General features: G+C 43.7%; 1 protein-coding gene across 9 annotated transcripts in view; it reads right to left on the reverse strand.

The window, feature by feature from the left end:
• Nucleotides 1-26315, reverse strand: part of NUBPL (NUBP iron-sulfur cluster assembly factor, mitochondrial) — a 105017-nt gene that overhangs the window by 35652 nt on the left and 43050 nt on the right. For 5 of the 9 annotated variants that reach the window (XM_053283581.1, XM_053283580.1, XM_053283579.1 and 2 more), the window contains 3 exons: nucleotides 24973-25063; nucleotides 15922-15961; nucleotides 15735-15825 (listed from right to left, as the gene is read on the reverse strand). In XM_053283581.1, the coding sequence (XP_053139556.1) occupies nucleotides 15735-15825; nucleotides 15922-15961; nucleotides 24973-25063 (222 nt within the window). Of the gene's footprint in view, nucleotides 1-2175; nucleotides 2375-5828; nucleotides 5953-9611; nucleotides 9783-11663; nucleotides 11825-15734; nucleotides 15826-15921; nucleotides 15962-24972; nucleotides 25064-26044; nucleotides 26133-26315 lie in introns of those variants that run through there. The other 4 variants (XM_053283586.1, XM_053283585.1, XM_053283582.1 and 1 more) reach the window with 3 other exon arrangements.

Here is a 26315-nt window from a genome sequence, read left to right on the forward strand (position 1 = left end):
TTTCAAGGGTAATATTAATACACACAAGCATACCCCCAGTAAAATGTCATATTTAGTTAATGTGAAAAGAATATGAAATAACTAGCTGGGCCGGATGCAGAGCAGCTGTTCCTCTAGTTCTCCCCCCTCCATCTCGGTTTCCCCCCTTTTCTCAGCCTCCCCCCTGCCGTTTTCATTCCCTGCTCCCAACCCACTGCCATTTTCTTACCCCTGCCCACCGCAGACTTCTTCTCCACCCGCCTGCTGCTGCCTTCTTCCCCCCCCCCTCCCATGCACCATTCTCTTTCTCCTCTTGCCCGCAAACTGTTCGCCAGCACTGCCACTTTCCTCTCCCCCTGCCGGTAGCAAACTCTCGCGAGAACTAAGAGCTGAACATGCTCCCGCATGTGTGTCTCTATGGTCTGTCACTCTCATGAGAAAGCGGACCTTGAGAGGATGTCTAAGATTTTATTATGGCACTTGGCTTTATTGCCAGGTTAATATAACCAATATCTAGGTATAACCCAGGACAGTTCTTCTCATGGAGTATGGCCAATACTGCATATGTGCACTCCAGGGGAAGAGGCTGGGACCACCTTCCCCACCCTTTCTGTGTAAAAAAGAGAACTGGGCTGCTCCAGCCTCCCTGCTTGGCTCTGCCTTTTATACTCTCCCCCCCCCCAGCCATTTGTCCCCCTCCGGGCACCATGATGGGGTGTCCTGCTCGTGCTGCCACTTGGACTGTTTGTGCTTGTGAACATACATGACTGTTGCCCCCTTCTTGGGGAGTAAGGCACTGAGTGTCCGTCTTGTCGTCCCATGCCCTCGCCCTACTGCTGCTGGGTGGGGGGAGCAAGGGATGGAGTGGGAATCTGGGGTGCCCCCGAGCGGCTGGACAGTCCAGGATGGGGTGTGGCAGTATCCCTGTAGCCTGGCAACTCCATAGCTCCATAGACAGGAAGGGCATGGCCAGTTTTCCAAGAAGCTACCAGAAAGAAATGCCGAAAGCATGGAGCAGCCATGACCTCAGGTGGGTCTGTGCTGCCACCTCTATGATTGGGGTTTGGAAATGGGCATGAAGCCATGGTTATAGCTGAGACTTCAGTCAAGCACAATACTTTGGCAGCAAAACCGCTCTGAGCCATTTTTGGTAGGGCAGTATATACATCAATCAATCAATCAATCAGGCTGCAGTTTTTGGCGGCAAATCTTAGAGAAAACCCAAGGTTCCAAATGCAATTTGGCAAGGCAAAATGGAGGTAGCTTTCGTCCTGTAACCGCAGTTTCACGCGTTCAGGCATACTGCAGTTCCAATCTCGGCCAGCTAAAACTGTGATTATCCTATACATCTGAACTCAGCCTAAATGGGAAAAACTTAAAATGATTACAGTGGGTTGTATACAAAGGAAGCTAGTCATGAGTAAGCACTACTGAAATCAATAAGATTTCAGACTTAGCCTCATTTAAATGAATGGAACTTTAGTCATTATTAACTTTCTTTGGATACAACCATTATCATCTGTAGATCTTGTCTGGGAAGAAGCAAGTAACAAATTAGTATGACCAGTAATCTAGCTAAATCCATATTTCTTCTCCTTGAGTGAATCTTGTTAACATTCATTCACATCAAATGCCATACACTCAGAATAGTGTACCACATTTTTCTCCATTTGAAAAATAGAAATAAAGGAGATTTATCTGAAAATGTAAAATGATATAGAGTACTGATTCAGTAGGTAAATATAAAAAGCTTGTAATTCATATTTTTAAATATAAAAAGCTTGTAATATAAAAAGCTTGTAATATAAAAAGCGTGTAGTTCATATTAAGAATGCCTACAAGAATTGCAAGCAATAGGATATAAATTTCTTCCATTAATCCTAAAAAGATAAGCAGTGAATTCTTTTCAACAGACCAGACATAGGAGCTTTGAAACGTCAAAAAGTATTCCAAGGGTTCATCTAATTAGTTACGGATGACAGAGATAGATTAGTCATAAAAAGATAGTAGTCTTAAGAAAGTGATGTCTCTTTAGAGGATAGTTATACTTTTATTGAATATTCTGACATTCAATTAAAAAAAATCAGTGAAGATTGTGATAGATAAAACCAGAAGTTCAACAATGTCTGAACATTTTGTCTTGAGTTAGCAACTGCCTATCATCTATGAGGTTTAAAAAATTGCTGAACGTATTACCTTCAACTCAGTTAAAAAGGGGCTGCTCTGTGGAAATCCAAATTAGATGAAGTGGCACCTGTGTGGCAACAGTTTTGAGCAATTCAGCCAAAAAAAAATGCCCTCAAACTTCCTCCACTTCTAGTAACAGATTTATTGTTGACATTTTCTCTTCCTTACATTGCCACAGAATCTCTTCAGACCCTATCCTCTGCTGCACCTTTTTAAAAAATTGCAAAATATAAAGTTGTGGCTGTTAACAAATAAAAAAATTCAAAAGTGAGAACCATGTTTGCAACCCCCTTTGTATCCCCTTGCACCCCTGACAATCTACAGGTGAAACTCGGAAAATTAGAATATCGTGCAAAAGTCCATTAATTTTAATAATGCAAATTAAAAGGTGAAACTGATATATGAGACAGACGCATTACATGCAAAGCGAGATAAGTCAAACCTTAATTTGTTATAATTGTGATGATCATGGCATACAGCTCATGAAAACCCCAAATCCACAATCCCAGAAAATTAGAATATTACATGGAACCAAGAAGACAAGGATTGTAGAATAGAACAATATTGGACCTCCGAAAAGTATAAGCATGCATATGTATTCAGTACTTGGTTTGGGCCCCTTTTGCAGCAATTACTGTCTCAATGCGGCGTGGCATGGATGCTATCAGCCTGTGGCACTGATGAGGTGTTATGGAAGACCAGGATGCTTCATTAGCGGCCTTCAGCTCTTCTGCATTGTTTGGTCTCATGTCTCTCATCCTCTTGGCAATGCCCCATAGATTCTCTATGGGGTCAGGTCAGGCGAGTTTGCTGGCCAATCAAGCACAGTACACTGTATACTTTTCGGAGGTCCAATATTGTTCTATTCTACAATCCTTGTCTTCTTGGTTCCATGTAATATTCTAATTTTCTGGGATTGTGGATTTGGGGTTTTCATGAGCTGTACCCCATGATCATCACAATTATAACAAATTAAGGCTTGACTTATCTCGCTTTGCATGTAATGCGTCTGTCTCATATATCAGTTTCACCTTTTAATTTGCATTACTAAAATTAATGGACTTTTGCACGATATTCTAATTTTCCAAGTTTCACCTGTACTGCAAAGGGTTTGGGCAGCCTTCAGAACAGTGAAGTATGCGTGTGTGGAATGGCAATCAGCAAAAATGGCTCATTTTCCCTTGCATTTACAACAAATAAAAGTTGTACCATTTGTTGAATAACTTAATTATTTATTTAACATATTTATATACCGCCCCAAACCTAGTTTTGGCACAAATCTGGGTGGTGTACAACAAAAAGGATACAATGTGTATGACTGTAAATCCAGTGGCTAATGCCCTCACTAACAGTGCAGATGTGCAGTGCAAAAAGTGCCTCTGCACTTAGTAATGCAGAATTGCGCTGCGCAGAGCAATTTTTGCTGATCTTCCCTGTCCTTGAAGTGCTCCCTGCAACTTAGAAGTAAGTCTCTGATGGCTGTGAAAACTTCAGGGACCTACTCAGGGGTGTGTGTGTGTGTGGGGGGGAATAAACACTCCCCCCACGCCGCCATGTACATCACAATTCTGCATTACCTAAATATTGCTGAGGTGTTTTACACGCAGCACCTCCACACAATTAGTCAAGATGTCAGTCAACAAGTATGGCTATAAAACACCCTGAAAAATGGTTATTCCAATAGTTAAAATAAAATCCATCTTTCAGTTAAACTGTCAATATTAGGGATGTGCACGGACCATGGAGGCACGGTCTGATGCCGGGGGGGTGTCGCTTTAAGGGCAGGGGGGGTTGTACTTACCCTTCCCACCGCTCCCCCCCACCACCAGTGCTCCATTTCAAAGTAAAATCTTCGGGGCGGCAACATTCCTCCCTGCCGCCCCTGCCCCCTTGTTGACTGCAAAATGCGGAAGTATTATCTGCGCATGTGCGCGCCACTGTCATCACACATGCTGCACATGTGCAGACGTTACTTCCATGTTTTGCAGTCGACAAGGGGGCAGGGGCGGCAGGGAGGAACGCTGCCGCCCCGAAGATTTTACTTAAAAATGGAGTGCCGGAGGGGGGAAAGTGATGGGAGGAGTAAGTACAACCCCCTCGCCCTTAAAGCAACACACACACACCCCAGTATCGGACCCTGGACCAAGCAGTATGTGAACCGGTTCGCAGGCCTCCAACATGGCCTGCGGACCGGTTCATGCATATCCATAGTCAATATACTTTCTTCTGCTCTTCAGTAATACACAAGTAATGAACGCTATTAGTCTAAATTTGTGTGAACCAGTCCAACACAGATGGAGTCTGAGTATTTCCCCGATGTCAATATGTATATCCTAACTACAGTCAACATCCATCACCAGTTCTAAGCCCTCTTTCAGGATCAACCCCTTCAAATGTTCAAACAGTACAGTCCTGGAAATATGAAGAGATACACAGCCAGTTATATCCTTAATATTATCCAGAATATCCTGACAAAAATCCCTACATTTCTGACATGATCAAAACATCCCTGCAGCATAGGTTGGCATCTCCAGCAAAGATGTCCTGGAAAGTCATAAATCCTCTTTAATTGTAGAGGAGCGAGATACCATCAATGCTAAAGTTAATAACAACTTTATCTTAGGGCGACACTTATCAGATCCCATTTATTGGGCCAGTTTGAGCAACATTTCTCCCTGCCCTGAATTGGTCAATTTGATTAAAATGGGAATGTCCCATGAGCATCTAAGTCCTTACATGTTGCTGCAATGTCTAGCATGTTCTTTATCATGTGTGTGGGGGGGGGAAGGGCTCATCTGAATCAGTGTTCTGCACACAGCCCAAACACTAGCTTAATTTTAGTATAACATTAGTTTAAATTGGTAGTTATAGTGTATGTAGATGCTAAGAAACACATTGAGAGGGCATCAGGATGTGCGAGAAGACCCAAGGATTTCTATACTCATGGTACATTCCGATTTTAATTGTATGGGCCAGAAAGTGGGGGGAATATCATCTGAACCAGATTTTCGTATTCTAAGGTTCTATCTCATAATTTCAATAGCCAGTAGCAGCTTTTCAAGAGGTCTTTCATATTTGCTGTAAGTATTAACTGTTCCACCTTTGCTATTTCTTTAAGGTGCCCCTATTTCTGAATCAAGGACATTCAAATGTCTCTAAATGAAAAATACTGATGTGGCCCCTTAGTTGGTAGATGATGTAGCATCCCTGATCTGACTAATGCTTGGGGTTTGTTGGGACTTTACATCTGCTCAGGGTGTGTGCATGTGTTTTTGCACCTCAGTACTGCAGTTGTGGCTTGCTTCTTTGTGTCCTATTACAAGAGACAGCATTGTGCATTACCAGCCCTTTTGCTGCATTTTGCAACAAGCCCATCACATTCTGTTTAGTATAGTTTTTGGCTATGCAAAATGTGGGCAAATAGACTATTTCAGACAGGAACTGAAATTGCCATGCAAGTCGTGTTCATAAAACATTCTACCACATCATGGACTATTAGCCCTAATCCTCCTGATCAGTTTTAAGAAATGTGTCTATATGCAAATATTTCTTTGTGTACGAATAAATCAGCTCACATTAACAAAACATTACAGTAAAAGGAATTCCCTCTTGCAAACAAACAAGTGAGCAGTGGTTACAAAATTATACCTGTTAACACTCACCATCTGTCAGCCACTGTGCATGTGTGGAAAACGCTAAAATGCTCGCTACTTCAGTGTGTATAGTATTGTGAAACATTTCAGATGCTGAAAATATAATTGCACTTTGCTTAAGCACAGCATTCATCTTTAAAAAAAAAAGAATGACATTTATTGTGATGAACAATGTAATTAATTGCAATGTGGTTCTGTGTATTTCCTCACATTCAGGAACATCACTGAAGCTTCTGTGTAAATTGCGCTAATCAATCATTATGTATATGTCACAAATTAAAAATCAAAATTCTCGGCATTCACAATAAACATTCCAATAAATATTTTAAGTGACACATTTTTTATGAGGCCATGCAATCTTAATCTTTAAAAAGTTTGAAATGTGCATGTGCTTAGGAATGTTATGCAAAAACACATTCTGCACAGTTATCACTTTAAGGGTTACAAAAAGGAATGGCTTTTCCAGTAATAACAGTCATCTGAAGGATGAAACAATTAGTTATGTACAAGCCGACCCCCCGCACAGAGCATCTGTGCGCTCTTTCGGGCCAGCTACCTCTCTCCCCCCTGCCCCAGTCTCCGGCTGGGCTGAGTGCCGCTGCCATGGCCAGGCCTCCCACCGCCTTGCATCCGGGCCCACTGCCGCCTCTTCGCCTCAGCGGCCGGGCCAGACCCACTGCCACAGCCTGGCCCGCCACCACCTCGTCTCACCTCTACAGCTGCCTGGCCAGCCAATTCTCCCGCAGCCGCGGCCTGGTCTGCTGCCACCGCCATGGCCTGGCCTGCTGCCTTGTCTCACCTCCACAGCTGCCCAGCCAGCCAATTCTCCCACTGCCACGGCCTGGCTCACTACTGCCACCGTCGCGGCCTGGCCCACTACTGCTGCGGTGCCAGGCCCACTGCCTTGCCTCAGCGGCCAGTGCCTGGCCAGCCAATTTTCCTGGGTTCGCCTTAGCCAATCAGGCGCCTCCGTCGCTCAGCCAATCAGCTGGGCGCCGGGACGCACATTCGAAGGCACACCCAGGAGAAATAATAATATAGACGAGTCAACATGTAGTATGTAAAGAGCTGTACGCCAATGATATCCAAGGGCTGGCCAAACCATGGTTGTGTGCTCCCTCATTTCTTTGCATATTCCAACTGCTGGCCAAATGGTTATTTATTTAGGCAAATCACAATGTGACAACATCTTAATAAACAAAGTGTGGCTTGCCCTTGACTTCCAAATCAGAACTGGAACTAAAACACAATTTAAAGGACAAGTGCAAAAAAAAAAAAAAAACACCCTCAAACAATTTGCCAATTCAGATGTAACACCACACTGTGATTTGTTCAGACAAAAGGATCAGGAAAGGAAGCGCCATATGCAAAGGCAGGCAGGCAGGCAGGCAGAGAGGGAGGGAGCACACAACTGGGAAGCTTGGACCCAATGCCATATTGCATCCAAACTGACCCAAATCTTCTCCAGCAATTTATCCTTGCTTGCTTGCTTGCTTGCTTGCTTGCTTTATTTATTTATTTAACATATTTTTATACCACCCAAAACTTACGTCTCTGGGCGGTTTACAAGAAGATAAAAACAACATTAAAACATTAGTTAAGAACAAAAACAAGAAATTTAAAACATAATTTAAAAAAATTTAAAATAATATTCTAGAACAACATTAAAAACAATCAAAACAATATCAGTTAAAAGCCTGGGTGAACAGATGCGTCTTTAAAGACTTTTTAAAAATTGTCAGAGATGAGGAGGCTCTTATTTAACTAGGGAGCGCATTCCAAACCCTCGGGGCAGCAACGGAGAAGGCCCATCCATGAGTAGCCACCAGATAAGCCTGTGGCAAATGCAGACGGACCTCTCCTGATGATCTCAATGGGCAGTGGGGTTCATAACCAAGAAGACATTTTCTTAAATACCCAGGGGCCCAAGCTGCTTAGGGCTTTATAGGTTATAACTAACACCTTGTATTTTGCCCAGAAACATATCGGCAGCAAGTGTAACTCCTTCAATACAGGAGTAATATGGTCTCTCCTAGATGACCCAGAGACCAGCCTGGCTGCCACATTCTGAACCAACTGTAGTTTCCGGACTACATACATGGGCAGCCCCACATAGAGCGCATTACAGCAATCCAGTCTGGAGGTTACCAGCAGATGTACCACTGTTTTGAGGTCATCTATCGCAAGAAACGGACGCAGCTGGTGTATCAGCCGAAGCTGATAGAAGGCACCTCTGGCCACTGCCTCCACCTGGGACACCATGGAGAGACTTGGATCCAGAAGCACCCCCAGACTGCATACCTGTTCCTTCTGGGGAAGTGTGACCCCATCCAGAACAGGCAGATCAAAACTGTCTCCCGAGTTTCAGTCTCAGTTTGTTATCCCTCATCCAGCCCATTACCGACTCCAGGAAGGCATTTAGGGAGGTTATGCCCTCTCCCGATGATGCTGACATTGAGAAATAGATTTGGGTGTCATCAACATACTGATTACACCTTGTCTAGATAATCAGTTTTCTCCAAGACTGTCTGGAGCTGGGAGGCCACCACCCTCTCAATTACCTTGCCCAACCACGGAAGGCTGGAGACCACCCTGTAGTTACTCAGCTCTGAGGGATCCAAGGTAAGCTTCTTCAGAAGCGATCTAATAATTGCCTCCTTAAGAATAGGAGGCATCCTATCTTCCCTCAGAGTCACATTTATAATCTCTACCAGGCCTTCTACAATAACCGCCCTGCCAGATAGTATAAGCCATGTCAGGCAAGGGTCAAGAGAGCAGGTGGTAGGCCGCACCATTCTAATCAGCTTGTCCACATCCCCAGGAGTCACAAACAGGAACTGATCCAACCTAACCACACAAGAAGAGTCGCTGGACACCTCTACATCAAACACTGAAGTAATTGTGGAGACGATGTCTAAGTCGGCCTGAATACGAGAGATTTTTTCCACAAAGAATTCATTAAACACATCACAGTGGGTAACCAAGGGTTCCAGATTCTGATTCGAGGGAGGAAGGACACATACTAGCCCTCTCACAACCCTGGACAACTCCACCGGACGTGAACTTGCAGATGCAATATGGGTAGAAAAGTATAGCTTTATTGCCGCACGTATTGCCTGAGCGATACGGTCTTCAAATGAGCTCTATGTTGCAATATGTCGGATTCAAGCCGAGTCTTTCTCCACTTGCGCTCCCATCGTCTACCTCGCTGCTTCAGCCCCCGTAGTTCTTCCATATACCAAGGGGCCAGTTTTGCAGTGGGCCAGAGAAAATGCTTAGGAGCAATCATGTCTACTGCCCTGGTGAGTTTGCTGTTCCAATTCTCCACCAGGGCATCAACAGGATCACCAGCAGAGCCAACACTAAATCCCTCCAAGGCTTCATGAAATCTTATTGGATTGGTTGACCTGCCAACGTTACTTCTTCTGTTCCCCACCACCACCGGAATGGTCGCCCCACAATCAGTGGACACACCCCGTCTCCCCATCTCCAGGTAAGCCCAGACACATTTTAGGACAATCTCACCCAGGACAAATTAAAACAGAAGCCCCACTATTAAATGCTCCCCCCCCCATACAAATACGTGGGCCAGCAGGCCTGGCCCTCGCGCTCGCTGTCCCCCGAAGTGGCTCCCCCAAAGGGGAGACCCCCTTTGGTGTCGCCCCTTCAGTGGCAACCCTGCCACAACTGGCATAATCCTATATAGCCCTGAGCAGGCAGCTCTAGCCACATGGAATCCAGGAAACTGCCAAGTCACCCTCCTCCCCAGGCCCCAGTCCTGCAAGGCCTCACCTCAGCACAGCAGCCAATCCTGGGGGGGCAGATAACAGACAGGGGGCAGCAGGAGAAGCAAACAGGCAGGCACCCAGTTTCTCACCCTGGGGTCTACCTAGGAGCAGATGTTGTCTCTCCTCTTCTCTCTCCTGCAAGCTTCCTTTAAAATTATCTTTGATCTGGAAGTTACTGATGGTAAAAGCAACACATTCTGAAACATAACTATCATGATATCATCCACAGTCCTATACAGGAGATTATGCTTCCTCATAGCTCAAGAAGCAAGAAGATAAATCCATTCTTTAAATATTTTGTGACACATTAATGTCTTTAGCTTTCTGTAAAGCTACTGTAATATTTTTCACTTGTTAAGCACACACAGGAGGGATGATACTTAATTTTTTGCCTGAAAAACCTTGGTAGTGAACTATATATTGCATAAAATCAAATCAGAAGTTTGTCACTACACTGCAATTCCATGCTATCAAATGTCTCTGTTAGCAAAAACAAAGCTTAAATTCTGGCACTTATTTCCACTGATGACAAGCCAAGGTCCCATTAAAAATCTCCTAATACCGACATTGTAATGTTAGCTTAGCAAATGCTATCCTCATGCACGTGCTGGTGAAGGCAGGGGGGAGTTGTCACAGAAGTTCTAAAATATCTGAATCAAATTCACCTGCTGTTTCATGTGAAGAACTTACTAATCTCTTGTATTGTTGATCTTATACTTTGGCACATCTTAAGAAAACATAACTAAAGAGTATGATCTGCTGATCATGAAACTTTAATTCTGTTAATTTTAGGCATATCTGGTGATCAAAAGGAACCACCTCCTAAGAGGACAAATCTTTCCCCAACTGCTCCCATGTTTGTCAATGGGAAGGAATGTTTGCAATCTCAGACAGTTGACAAATAAGCAGGTAGGTGGGGGTTATGGAACTATGGTAGTGGGTGCTTGGACAAAACCAGCAGCAAGTTTATCGGCTTGAAGAAAACTGCCTCAAGACAGTCACAAGCCCTTCTGTTTTTGAGGGGGCAAGGTGTGTAACACTCTTTGTTTTCTCGCCAGCCATTTCACAGCTTTGTGTTTCTGAGGGGAAAACCCTTTGAAAAGGAGCTGGGACTGAACACCAGTTCTCCCAACTCCACACAGCAGAAGTTGCATATGAAATAGGACCTAGGTTATAGCAGGCACTCCTGTCTCTGTTCTAACTTTTGTTTTTTCACCATGTTCAACCACAGGCTAAGGTAACAATTGCACACCAGTGATATGGTGCAACATTTTATTAAGGATCCATTGTTGTGAGCTCGATCCCCAAATAGTGGAAAAAAGAGCAAAGTCCAAGCAATATCAATTATCACTGAATGTCCCAAAGACTGTTGGTCACCAGCCACGAATATACTACGAATGCTATCAATATTTGTATACCGCTTTTCAACAAAAGTTCCCAAAGCGGTTTACAGAGATATAAATAAAATGGCTCCCTGTCCCAAATTCCAAAAAGAAACATAAGACAGACACCAGCAACAGCCAATGGAGGGATGATGTACTGGGGATGGATTGGGCCAGTTGCTCTTCCCCCTGCTAAATAAAGAGAATCACCACTTGATGAGTGCCTCTTTGCTCATTTCACCAGGGATGCCCAGGAAATATTTCACATGGAAATCTTTTGACATGGATGCTTAGGAAATATTTTAGAGAAAGAGAGCTAAGCCTCTTGATCTCACTCCCCCCCCCCCCCCCGATATGGCAAAGTCTCACTCACTCAAAGTGTACCAGCCTTGCATATCATTTTCCCTCTTAGTTTGATAATGAGCAATGGAACTCTTAAGCTGCAACAGTGACAGTTATTGTATTTCTGTTGCTTAAGCTTTAACAGCCATAGTTGTGGCATTCATAGTTAATTGGTCTGTTGCTCCAAAAGATCTGTTTCAACCCAAGTTTCCCCAACCTCTTATGCTAAAAGACATATCTGCCATAATCCTAAATAGAAAGGATATCACTGATTTCAATGGACTGTGCTATAGAATTAGGTTTCTCTATTCAACTACCTTGCCCTACAATACCTTTTCTGGTAGCAGAATGAAGTTTCAGTGTAGTAGATTTTTCCCAAGCAGAATCTTTATCTATACTCCCTTTGATTCCAGAAATATAGTTTGTTGTTTTTAATATAATACAAAAATAATTATATTTGCAGCAATGTGCCTTGAGGATATCTGCAGCACCTAATTCTAAGAAGAGAAACAAACAGTTACTTGATACACCTCATAGTTTGCTATGTCACATCACTGTAGAGTTTATATTCTAAAACAGGTGATAAAGACCATTTCACAATATTGCTTGGTTTTATGTGGAAGTCTATGAACCTCGTCTACTGGATGCAATAAAATGCATTAGGAATATTAGATCTGGCTGACTTAATTATCTTGAGATCTTCATTTAATATTTTATATCCTTGCCTCAATGTCTGGGAGCCCCTTAAACTCAATATATATCATATCATAAACCAAGATTAAGACGACAATTTAGGCTGCTTATATGTAGCTGGAAATGGAGGAGGAAAACGAACTATTTCGTCCAGATCTGCTATAAACCAAAAGGTACTATTAAGAGGTTAAAGCATAAGTATTTTTTTAAAAATTCTTTTAAAGCTATAAACCCTCTTAAGTTTTGGGTTTGTTGTTGTTTTTATTTAAACACCCTCATGAACCTATACAAACTAGTGACAAAATGCAGGGCTAGATTAAGTAAGATTACAATGAAATAGCCATCTCTGGAATACAATATAAAGTATTGCATAATATTAAATAAGCAATGCATGGGATGCCGAAATCTTTAGACCTCAAATGCCCGGTTATTAATTAACTAATTAATTAAACTGCAGCTAATTGTAAGCATATAACTCCTTCAATGTATTACAATTACACAGATAAAGTAGTGCAATTATTAAGTGCTCTTTCTACTACGGATTATACTAGTTTTTCCCAGGATCTGCAAGCTTTCTGCTTCCCTGAAATATGTTCAATATGTTCCGATGCAAGATTAAGGGATACTTAGTTCATACAAAGAAGTGCAATGCCTGGCTGGAGGAAAGTCCTTGGTAAAGCTTTCTGCAGTCACAAGAGAAATTTCATTGTCAGGGAAAATCATTAATAGCCCCTGTGCCAAGGGACTGCATTTCTTTTCGGGTTCTCTGTCTGCTAGAGTACAACAGCATCTTTGGTTGCTAGGTAACGACCAACTCAGTATATACCATTATCAACATTACACACACACACACACACACACACACACACACACACACACACGTATGTATGTATATATCCCCTTGGTTTTCCAAGGCCTAGTCTATTCATAAAGAAGGTGTCAACGTCAGCACCATGACATTTTGTGGAAGTGTAATGACCTACCTCATAAGAAAAAGGCATGAAAAGGATATCACAGGCAATTGTAGTCACTGGTATAAGAAGAATCACTACTACTCTGTTGAAAACAATTTCTTTATACACACACATACTTTCTCCAGTACAGCAGGTGCCTTATTGATTGTACTAAGTGGCTGCTATCAAGGATTATGCACACTTTTATATTAACAAGCAATATTGAACTACAAGCAGCAAGGACTGGAGGAAAATCTTACTTTCAGGTGTATGGAAGAAATTTAGGCTGGAATTTGCCATTACAGTAGACATGAAACTGTTGCCAAAAACAGAAGTCTTGCATTTCTCCCCTTCATAAAATCTACGTATCACTATGTATAACATGCAACACTGCCATCACAAGCTGGGCAGGGAGAATAGCTAGCCCCTTAAAAGACAGAATCAGGATTCAAACTAGGCTTGAACAGAGACAAAACTAATGAGATGAAGTTCAACAGAGACAAATTTAAGTCCTGAATTTAGATAAGAAAAATAAAAATGCACAAATACAAGATGGGGGAGATGTGGCTTATAGCAGTACATGCGAAAAGGTCTTAGTAGACAACAAGTGGAACATGAGCCAGCAACACAGTGTCCAGATCATGTGAAGTAATAGTTCCATTGCATTCTGTACTGGTCAGCAGAGGCGCTCTTACCCCTGGACTTCGGGGCCAAAGTTCAAGCCCTCCACAGCCGCTTGCCCCCCCCCCAATCCTCTTTAGTCTCTCCCAGGTGGTGTGGTTGCCCGGCGGAGCATGATGATTAATTTGAAGGGGGGGGTCTCCAAAGGCCTTTAGATCCAGGCTCCAAAATTACCTAGGTACACCTCTGCTGGTCAGACATCACTTGGACAACATGTCTAGTTGCCAGGTACTACTCTTTAGAAGGGCTACACTGATAAATTGGAATGTCATGGGCATGCTGGAAGACTCTGAGGAGGAGTTGGAGATTGAGACAGAGTAAACAGCAGATGAGGGTGAGCAAGGACCAGAGCTTGCTAAGGCTAGTGGGTCTGCAGTACAGGGAATAGAAGAAGAATTACAGCCGGGTGAGGCAGCTCTTGTGGAGGAGGCGCAACCAATCCCAGCTGTGGAGAGGCGCAGATCCAAAAGACAACAAGAGCTAAAAACTCGCATGCGTAAAACAGGCAAAGCTGCTGACTCAGCAACTCTTAATTGACAGCACCAGGGGGGGTGGGGCTCAGGCTATTTAAGACGCCTGTAACAGAACTTCCCTGCTGATAGCAACAACAGTTTCTTCCATGCTACTTGGCTGCGTTCCTGTGTTTTTCCTTGAAAGTGTTTAGACCTTGGACTGACTGACCTTGCCTCTGAATTTCGCTTTGGACCTTGTTGAATTTCGGATTGATGGTCTGGTTTGGACAATTTATTCCCATAGAAGTTTGTTATTCTCCTTATGCTTCTGGCTGCGTCTGGCTAAGCGTGGCAGATTTACACATGGAATGAGTATAGAGGAAGGCAACAAAGATGGTGAAAGGTCTGGATACCTACAATGACCAGTTTGGTTATGTTTAGTCTAGAGAAGAGAAGGCTAAAGAGAGATAAGCAGTCTTCAAATATCTGATGGGCTGTTGTGCAGAAGGAGAGAGCAGAACTAGAGCCAATGGGTTGGAGTTACCAGGAAGGAGATTTAAGGTAGACAGGAAGAATTTCCAAACAGTAACAGCTGTTGATTGCAGAACAGTCAGCCTTGGGTAGTACTTCTCTCTAAATTTCCAAACACAGGCTAGACAACTATTTGTCAGGGATCCTGTAATGGTTTCCAGCACTGAGCAGCAGGTTGAACTAGAAGGCCTCTAAGGCTGCTTAAAATTGTATGATTCTATAAAAAGAGTTTCTTTGCACTTCATTTGACTGATTGCTGCTTGTGGGGCTGGAGAAACTTGAAGCATGCCATCACATTGCAGGTTTTGCATCACAGAATGTTATTAGTTAAGAAAATAAGTAGGGAGAATAAGATGAGGGGCTGCTGTTTTTGGCAGCACACCCATGTCTGCTGTAAATGTTTAGCTCAGGACTGAAGTGCAACATACATTTATGTAAATAATGGCCGCCATCCAGACTAACCCTCCACTGATGCATCAGGGGGGTTGTATTATGCAAAGGGCGCCTGATTTTCAGTAATCCCATCCTTTTCTCTGCAGCCTCTTGTGCCTCCAACACTATGTCTCTGAACTCTCAGGCACACAGGTTCAAGAGGCACAGGAAGCAGCAGAGGGAAGAAAAGGCTGCCGGAAATTGTGTAGTTGCTCCCCACTTGTGCAACAGAAAACACTTAGCACAGGGTTAATTTGGATGTTGGTTACTGTTCACAAAAGACTATTTCTCTGCTAGTTAGGCAACTGTCTATGGGAAAATTCAGAATGAGATTACTAATCTGCTACAATAGACTGTTTACCTACAGCTCAGAAAGTTAGTCTGTTTCTTTTGGAGGGCAATGAAACATTTGTCTCCAAGGAAGTAGCTGCATTTGCATCAATTGAAGCTAAGATTTGCTGAATTACAAATTAGGACAAATTCACTGCATTAAAGATGTAATAATGTGTAAGTGAAGATCTTCTTGTTTGTTGTATCATTTTAAAATCTTACATAGTTACTGTTATAACCAGCGGTTGAAACCAAGTGTTTTTACTTTACTGTTGCTTAATAGTGCACTCACAAAGTCAGTCTCTGAAAAAGCAACATCATAATTCCTTACCTTTCTCAACAGTTTCTCAATGGCTGACATTACCATGAGTCCTCTCCAAACTATTGGTGAAGTCTCTTCTACCAAGAAACCCATAGACATACTAGAGGAACAACAAAATACAGATTTATTCAACTTTCAAACATGACATAAGGAACAAAATATAAAATAGGTCAATTTAAACATACACATTGCTTACCATGCAATTCCATAGTTCACAAGAGGTCTCATTAAGTTTTCTAGAAAGGAAATTAAGAATAAAAATATTTTAAGGGGGGGGGAAACATGATCATCTGTGAGTGCTTGTGGAGAACCAGTCAGCTATAATTAATTTTCTATTAGGAACTTATATATTGCCCATCAATAAAATAATTCCAGAGCAGTTAATAAACCTATTATATATTTTTGAAGAATTTGTGTGTGGGTGTGTTTTGCATGCAGAATTCTGCCGCTGAAATTAGCTGAATGAACTACTTCTTACACCAGAATATGCTGGAGAAATGGTTTACAATTTATTTATTTTTAAGAAGAAATTCTGAATATAATCATCAGATTTTAACTGTTATTGTTCTCAACAAATTTTTAACACTTCAGTAATAATTCAGTTTAATAATTAAAACACACCATCACACCCAAGAGAAGCATAAGATCTTTCTCAGATTCAAATGTACTAAAATTTAAATTTACCATATACTAGCCAACCCGCACAGAGCATCTGTGCACTCTTTGGGGCTGGCTGTTCCCCCCTCCCTCCTGCCCCACTCTCCCTCCCCCTCCCTCCCTTCTGCCCCACACTCTTGCCCCTCTTCCCCCCCACCCACCCCACTCTCTTGCCCCCTCCCCTCCCTCCCACCCCACTCTGTTTTGCCCTCCCTCCCCCTCTCTCACCCTCCTGCCCCAATCTCTCCTGCCCTCCCTCCCCCTGCCCCAGTCTCTCCTGACCTCCTTCCTGCTCTTCTCTCCTGCCCTCCCCCTTGCCCCACTCTCTCCTGCCCTTCCCCTACCCCCCTGCCCCACTCTCTCTTGCCCTCCCTCCCCTTCCCCTGCTTCTCTCTCCTGCCCTTCCCCTCCCCCACTCTCTCTTGCCCTCCCCCCACTCTCTTATCCTCCCCCTCGCCCCACTCAGGCTGGGTGCCGGGACACACATTCCAAGGCACACCCAGGAGAAATAAAAAGAAGAAGAAAGAGCAGCAGGAACAAGCAGCATTAACAAATTATACACCTTTTAAAAGGTGCTTCCATTATTTCATTACAAAACACAATGTTTAACTATGATTGGTATAAAACCTTAACTCTGACTATGGTCACAAATAAACAGCAAAACCATGGTTTAGCCTGTTGATCTATGTCCTAGCCCCAGAGGTATGTATAGAGAGACACCAGTGAGACTTGTTTGTCACTTTGCAGAAAGACTGAAGTAGAAGGAAACCATAATCAGAGTTTTTCTTGTGCAGTTCTAAAAACAATGAACAAGTCTTACATGGGGCAGACCATCCATATTTCTGATCATGTCTACACCTTCTTAACATCAGCAAGATGCAGCATCAGGAGCTCCTAGGCCCACCTTGATGCAGTTGTAACATTTTTATTTTTAAGAAACATTCAGAGATCTACCTTTTTAGAGAGGCCTTTTAAATTTTCTAGTGGGTTTTTAACTTGTACTTTTAAATAGGTCTAGTTTTAACTGACTTTTATTGTATCAGAGCAGAATTACATAGGAGGGGTGGAATATAAATATTTTTAATAAATAAAAATAAGCATTAAACCACAGGTCGCATATCCACTTCAAACCCTGATTTCACATCCTGTTTTGCGGTTAACTCATAGCCCTGCTGTTTAATCATGGATGTAAAACACCTAGAGAGACATGAGTATATAAATCCATAAAATAAATAAATTATAGCCATGGTTTGGGTGTTCAGAAATAATGGTTACCCATAGTTAAGGGACTGTTCCAACTAACAGCCCTGGGCAGTTGTACTTTCAAGCCTTCTGCCCCATTCTTATATGCAAGAATTTAAATATTTCTGCTCAGGTACTTAAACTTGAGGGGGCAACGAATGTCACTGATTCCTACTGATCCAGTATGAGCAAAAGCTCCTGTCCTCAAAGATTGAGGGGGGGGGGATCCTATAAACCAGACTTTCAGTCAATAAATCCTATGAACCCGGGGCTGGATTTTAAAACATGCAACAACTGGTTTTCAGACAAATTAAAGTCAAATGAAACTTCCTTAAGAAGAGCCTCAACAAAATGCTGCGTCATCAAACCTTCAAATATGGCTTTTCACATTCCTATAACTGTAAGACATCCCATCCCAAGCACTTCTTTTTCATATTTTGCCACTACTGTAAAGTGCCTCATCAAGCGCTCGACTTGAGGGGAAAAAGAAATCTGACTCATAAGGCATTACAACAATAACAAATCAACCTTGAGAACACGGTTCCCTCTAAGGCGTGTGCATGTGCGCACGCTCACACATTTTCTGATGTCTGCTCAGTTAATTTTAGATCCCACTCAGGTTGAATCAGGAAGGCCCCACTCTGAATGCATGTGCGTACACCTTGATTCTACCACCCAGAACAAAACTCATTCTGCAAACATATGGGGGGGGGGGAGAGAGAGAGAGGGAACACTGCTTGAGAAATCTTATACTTTTCCTTTTTCACACTTAGCAGCCTGCACAAGTGTACCACACCAATACTACATTTTTCAGGGGCAACAAGAACACGGAACACCACATCAACAATCTTCCTCTGCCCATCAGCTCTAAGGGGGAGCTAATTGTTGTACTCTTGGGTTGATGGTTTTGCACTATACTAGGAGGACAGAAAGTGGATCGAAGCAAGGGCCTCAAGACAGCACATTTGTTAACTCATGGACTGAAACATTTTCAGCATTTCTTGATAAAGTTACAGTTTATCTAGGTCATTTATTACCATGACAATTTTTTTCAAATGTTCAAGTGTTTTAAGCAGAGACTGTAAACTTGTGCATCCTTGCATGTACTTTAATGTCATTGATTTTATGGGATTTATCAATGTGTGACTGTGTAGCATTGCAGACCCAAATCTCATTGTGCTGCAATTGCTGCTTTTTCTGCACTAATTACAGTCATTTATTCACAAAAAGGGAAATTCAGGGAACATCTGTAGCAGGGTCGGTCCAAGGATTGCTGGTGCCAGGGTGAATACTGGTTTTCGTGCCCCGCCCCCTTCGTCTGCATGGGCAGACACTTCCCACTGCGGGTTAACCATGTGGACAGGTCCCATCACACACACCCCCATGCCCACTTGCTGTCCTCACCGCTCTGCTGCCTTTGTCCACTGTGGTGATGTGTCCGGACCGGTCCGGAGGCCATTCTAAAGTCCTCCGGACCGGTCCGGACCTGGGCAGTTCAGGCGATTCGGGTGGGGGGTTGCTTTAAGAGCGGGGGGAGGGTTTACTTACCCCTCCCACCACTTTCCCCCTCTGGTGCCCGTAGTTCCTGTAGTAATTGGGGTGGCAGGATACCTCCCTGCCGCCCTTTCCCCCGTTTCACTTCTCAAGGCTCCCAGAAGTCTTCTGCACGCGCGTACAGTGTGCGTGTGCTTCACGTCCCCATGACGTGTGCGTGTGCAGAAGACTTCTGGGAGCCTTAAGAAGTGAAACGGGGTAAGGGGCGGCAGGGAGGTATCCTGCCACCCCAATTACTACAGGAACTACAGGCGCCAGAGGGGGAAAGCGGCGGGAGGATTAAGTAAACCCTCCCCCTGCTCTTAAAGCAACCCCAACCCCAGTGCCGGACTGCAGTTCGGTGGTTCCATGCACACCCCTTGTACACTGCTCCTACCACTGCCAGCTTCTGGTCTGCTTCTGGGCAGCCAGTGTGTTATAATTACATTGCCTTATTATAATGTGCCATGGCAGGTCAGCTGCTCAGAAGCAGTTGGCAGTGGCAGTAGCAGCAGGTGAAGGTGGCAAGGAGAGAAGTTGTCAGTTGGGCAGGAGACAGTAGTGATGTGCACGGAACCAGGCAGGGGTGGCTCAAGGGGGTGGGGGGGTCTCACTTTAAGGGTGGGGGAGGGTGCACACCCCTCCCCCTGCTTTTCCCCCGCAGGCACTTGGTGTTGGTAAAAGCCTTCAGGGCAGCAGTGTAGTTCCCTGCCGCCCCTTTCCCTTATTCGGCCGAAAGTGGCTGGAAGTACTGGGCGCGTGTGTGCACGTTGCGCATGTGCCTGCACACCCGGTACTTCTGGCCAAAGAGTGGGAAGAGGCGGCAGGGAGATACACTGCTGCCCCGAAGGCTTTTGCCGACACCAAGTGCTGGCGGGGGGAAAGCAGGGGGAGGGGTAAGTGCACCCTCCCCACCCTTAAAGTGACACACACACACACACCCACTTCCAACGCCCCAGTGTTCAAACCTGTTCGGAGGCTCATAAAAGAGCCTCCGAACAGGTTCGTGCACATCCCTAGGAGATAGCTCACCAGATGGCACATGACCTAGACTGTCAGTGCCCTTCCCTGCCTGGTGCCCTAGGTGACCACCTAGTGCACTTAATGGATGGGCTGGCCATGATTTGTAAGGGTGTTTTGAATATTTAATAAACATCCAACCCCCTACATGTGCCGACAACTTTGGCCCATTCAGGTCCCTTGCATGTTCCCACCTCTCCATTCTGAAGTTTGCTGCAATGTTAAGCCCAACGGAAATTGTAATAGTTTGTAGAGTAAGATGTCCACAGCAATGGCACAATTCCATACATTTCTTATTCTTTATATTAAAAGGAAGTCTTAAACCTTCGTTCCAAAAATACACAATATGCATAAAGATATTGCCAGCCAGCTATATTTTGGGGTAGCGCTGCAATGCACCCCTGTATCAGATGTCTAAGCAGCACTGGATCATGGGCTCATGATCATTGAACTTTTCATCCTTCCTGAGTCTGGCAGGATCCACAGCTGGTCGCTTGTGCCTCAATGTCAAATTAACAATCTGTCTGAAACCAGATGCCCCCGCCCCTTTCTTTTGCAGAGAGGCACAACCCTGTGTGCAGACCCCCTTTTCAGAAGAGTATATCAATCAGGTAGGAATTTCCTCATCTAGAAGAGATAACAGTATGAAACACTCCTTCCAGGAATAGTACAGATATACGGTACATTTCCCAACTCATTATGAATTAACAGCTTGGCTGGCAAGGAATTGGTGGAGAAGTGGCTCACAGAAACTAGCAACATGTAATCTTGTTACATCTGATTTAAGCCAGCCCAGTCTTGAGATAAGTGACTGAGCCTACCTCTATTCATTAAGCACAGCACATTTGCATAGCTTCATCCTTGTCTTCTGTGGGACGAGATCCATTCAAGATCACTCAGTCCAGCTAGGAATGGATCTCTATCTCTATCTCTCTCGGAATTCCTTGCCCTACAGGGAAGGAAAGTCCCCATGTTTGACTCAATTCAAGTCTCAGAGCATGATTTTGAGTATATCTGCCCTGGTCCAAGCCACATGGCCTCAGAGTCTCTTTGGATTACACTATCTGGCAGCCTCTCAGACATGTGAGTTGTAGCCCTTTGCTCCTCACTCTTCTTCCCGCTTCTCTACTTATTCATGAGGAGGCCTCCCTGCCAACGTGCAACGAACACGCCAACTTACCTGGGAAGGATTGGGTAAAACTAACCTCTGGCCCTTCTAAAGCCTCCTCGCTATTTCTCTCTCCTTTCTCTGCCTCCCTTTCCCACCTTCCAAGCACTTTTCATGGCAAGCCTTGCCAGGCTCTTGTGTAGATCCTGAGCCAAACTGATTGACTTCAGATAAATCATTTCCAGTTAGAATACTAGCCAAGATTTATTGCATTGCCTAATCTAACGCTTTTTGCTGTCTGTATTCCCATTTTTACCTTTAATAAAACTTTGAACTGTATTTCTGCCTCCTTGTTCTTTCCAATATCCCAAAACTTCCTCAGATTGATACTGGAACTGAACTGCTCCCCAAGCCAAACTAATTTCCCCAATACAAGCCAAAAGCATAGTTGAAGAGTCTAGCCAAGCACCTCAGAGCAGTTCTGGTAACAAAGGAGAGAACAGTGACCAGAAGCTAGCACTTCATTTCATATTTCTTCCTTAGCAGTCTCCCACCGCAAAAGAGACAAACCACTATTAAGTTTCAATCGTGAATTGTCTTTTCCGCAGATGGAACCACAGCACTGAACACTAAAAAGAACTTTGGCTCCAGAGCCAGTTCTTTTCCATGGGTAAGAAATCCAGTCTGGATTGCAGCCGAACTACTTAAAAGCCAACAAATATAAAATACTGCAACTGCCATAGGGTTAAAAGTTACATTTGAAATGTAACTTTTCAAAAATTCATGATGAGAACTATAAACTTCTTTATTCCAAAATTATATTCCAGTGCATGGTGACTGAGCAGTTACTCCTCCACATGAACTTAAAAATAAGACTGTGGCAGACAAGTATTTCTTCCAAGTTTGCACAGAAGGTTAGGAATCCACTGCATGGAGAACAACAGCTGTTTGCAGAGCTGAAATATTAGTTAAGATTTTTCACCCCTCAAATAGTTATCCACCTCTTCACTTTTTCATGATGTCTCATCCAAGGAGCACAAATGACAGTCATGACATACAATATTACTTGCCATTCAGGGGAGCAAGTATTGTTGCATATACTGCACCCTTATTACATGACAGCTGCACACACGGTATGGGTTGTCAATTTAAGTAACATATTGTAGGAAGCAGGAGATTAAGAGGTGATCTAAAACCCTGCCTTAAAAAACACACACTCAGACATGAACATGGTAGTAATCAAATATTATTTCTACTTAAGGACAGCAGATTCTCACACCCCCACATAAGTTTAAGTTTTCCATTTATATGTGTGTGTTTTAGATTTCTAAAATAAATTTTAAAAAGATTCTCATGTATTGCACTATGTATTTAATTACAGCAAACATGTCATTTCATACATTCCAACTGTCCCCACTTAGCAGACACTGCCTGTTTTCTAGTACTTATCCCTGGTAAAACACCAGAAATTAAACACCTGAGTGGAAAGCACATACATCTTGCCTCATATGCATATGTACATAAATACATACACTGGATCATGAAATGCCAGTGAACTATTTCCCTTCCACCTCCCTGCTGCCCTGTTTGCCAGAACTAAGCAGAAGTATGTGGCGCGCCAGCAGGGGCAGGCACATGTTGCGCACAGGCACGCACACGGCGGGGATGGGATACCGCTTAGTTCCAGACAGCAGGGGTAAACGGGGTGGCAAGGAGGTACGCTGCCACCCCATGGACTTTGGAAAACCAGAGCACCAGCGGGGGAAGAGCAGCGGGAGGTGTAAGTGCACCCTCCCCCGCTCTTAAAGCCGCATCCCTCACGCCTTTGAGCCTCCCCCCACCCAGTTCCATGCACATCCCTAATAAGAAGTAGCCCCTCAAGCTGTTAATTTTGCAAAGAAAATAAGAGTATTACATGAGAATGTCCACATTTTCATTTTTTTAATGTTGCAGGATGTGCAATTTCCATATAGCCATCTGCATGAAGGAGTATGAAATGCATACAGACTGCTACTCCTGTACAATATTACTTCAATGTATCAAAACAGATATCAAGTCTCATGCTCAAGTCTGGAAAGCAAACTGCTTTCACAATGCAAAGAGCTCTTGGGAATGTAGCACTCAAGAATACAGATCATGAAGTTTGTGTTTGAATCTTCCCTTAAGTAAGAAGTAAACTGTATGCATATGGAAAACTAGTGTGTCAGGAAAAAGATTCAAAACAATCTTTCACCCAACATACTAATTTTACAAGGATTTAGGAACACATTCAAATATGAGACTCAGCATGCATAATGAAGTGGCACAGTTCTCCAAGTATTTTGAAACATGCAAATTCAGCTGTAATGCATCTGATCCGTCAAATTGGAGAAGTGGATGGAAATGGCCCTAACTTATTTAACCAATTCTCCAATTAGTCTTACAGGAAAATTTCACCTAAAATGTAATTGCTTTTAAGAAACAATTAGTCAATACAACACATTTACAAGGGACTGAGCCAACAAACATCTGTTCTGATCATTGCTACATTCTGGGAATTGGCTAGCTCATCCACATTGCTTAATTTGCACTAGCCCAAGCTACCCCATTGCCCTTGACTCTGTGGACAGACACCCCAAGTTTAACCTTCTTTGCAGCACTCAGCTCTGGTAGAGAATCACAAGTCCCTTCCTTCTCCATGCCTGTCCAGAAAGAAGCAGCAGAAAGGATGCATATTTCTTACACTGGACATCCTCATGCCATTAGATCACCAAGTATCTAGCCATGGATTTGCACTTCATGCTGAGGAAGTATATTATCCCCTATTCATTATCCAGTCCTGGTGAGGCTGAACCCATAATGGAGTTCACAGAAAGCACGTCCAACAGTGGTCCAAAGCAAACAGTGAGAGCAAAGGCTAAAAGACTATGCATCTACTCAAAGGCTGAGAAAGAACCAAAACTAGGAATCAAGGGCAATCAAATAATGGACAGAACCTTTAATAAGTCTCAGGGAGAAGGTAATATCTAGGGACCATTGGATCAAGTTAAATGAGCTCTTGCATACTCACACAGTGCCTTCCTAAGCTCCATCCACTTGAGAAATCCACTCCATCCACTTGAGAATTGAGAAATTTAAGTGACAGTCACCGTTCTATTATGTCTTGCTAAGCACACTATCTGCTGTGGCTTGGTGGAACTTGAGGTGACAAGCACTGTTCCCTCTAACAGGGAATCCCAGATGTTGTTGACTACAACTCCCAGCCAAAGGCCATAGGAGCTGGAGATGCTGGGTGTTGTAGTAAACAACATCTGGAATTCTCTGTTAGAGGGAATACTGGTGCCAAGTGGCAAAGATGCTGGCCTCTTGGTGGTATACGGCTCAGGGGCTACAGTCACAAGGATCCCGGCTCACGGATTGCTGGCTCAGTGTCAAAGCCCCGATCCAGTGCTTCTGGCCTTTCTGACCCAGCATCTAGGTCCTTGCAAGGTGTCTGGGTCATGATATTTATGAAGGAATAGGAAGAGGGAATGAAGGAATAGGAAGAGTTGAATGAAGGAATAGGAAGAGTTGAATGAAGGAATAGGAAGAGTTGTATTACTGTGGTCTAACTGCCCCAAATCATCACTGAATTGTACAGTCTGCTTATAGAATTGTAGTCCCTTCCCTCAGTCATATTTGAAAAAGAGTGATAACGTCCAAACTTACTTGGTGTCACTTCTGGACTTCCTTTCAAATTCATCATTTTTGGAATGGAAGGTCCATATACATCAGCATCAAGCAAACCAACTGCTTTTGTCTGTGGGAAGAAAATGCAGACAGTGTATCATTCATCAAGCAACATGAAAAATGATGCATACTAAGGACAGCAAAAATGCATTTTGGCTACAATTTAACTATGATTACTTCTTAGCCATGAAGTGAACATGGTTTTGAATCTAGGAAGCACTGCAGACAATCACCTAACACAGGAAGGCGGTTATACATGCACTTCTCAGCCTTTTAGCTAAGATCAAGTGCAGTACATTTGACATGGAAGCATATTCCTAACCAGGACTGGTAATGACATGCAACAAATCATTACTAAAGCTGGACTGGGGCCAATAAGGAAAAAAAATACAGGCTTACATTGAAATTTAAAGGTTAGAGAAAAATTAAGAGTAACTTAAGTTGCAGTCCTAAGCACACTTTCCTAGAAATAAGTACTGTATGACTGAAGTCATGGAACGTACATTCAAGTACATATGCTAAACAAAGGAGGAACTAGCTGACCTGGCGCAGAGCATCTGTGCCCCTAGTTCTCCGTGTCGCTCCCCCTCTTCAGCTCCATTTTGTCCCCCTCTCACACACACACAGTTCGTTCCCCCTCAGCAGCTAGGCTCCCTGCCCACTGCCACTACTCCTCCCTGCCCGGTGGCAGGCCTGACCTCTAGTTCGCTGCTACCGCCGCCGCCACCACCACCATCTTCTTCCCCACCAGCCTCCATGGCTGCCCTCCTCCCACTTCACCCACCTGCCATTTTCTTCCTGGCCGGCCACCTGGCCAGCCACCTGCCATCTTTCCCCAACCTACCGGACACACTGCCGCTCACCAGTGTTTTGTTTCCCTGCTGGCCAACCAGCCAGCTGATGCCAATCCCGTCATTTCCCCCCCTCCCAGCCATCCCATCGCTATCCCAAACTCTCGCAAGAGCTGCCACACATGGGATTAGCGACGGGGACACCTAGGAGAAATATATACAAAGAAGACAGTTAATATGAATACAGATGATTTGCTTACTATTTTGTAGGGCGATAGCTATCTATGTTCATGGCAGCCTGCTAATAAAGTGTAGCAAGGGCATAATCTCAGGTGATGGATTGTAGGGCTATGAATTGACAGAAAAACACAAAACAAAACAGGACTGGATCAGATATGACCTAAGCCCAATTCATTAATCCAAAAAACCTTGAGTTTAAGATGAGAGTTAAGATGCTTTGCATTTTCACTCGTGCCCTAAAAAGAATGGAGATTGCAAGTTAAGGTGCCCATCTTAACTTACATGCCATAT

This window comes from Hemicordylus capensis, chromosome 1 (assembly GCF_027244095.1).
Source record: "Hemicordylus capensis ecotype Gifberg chromosome 1, rHemCap1.1.pri, whole genome shotgun sequence".
NCBI classification, from domain to species: domain Eukaryota; kingdom Metazoa; phylum Chordata; class Lepidosauria; order Squamata; family Cordylidae; genus Hemicordylus; species Hemicordylus capensis.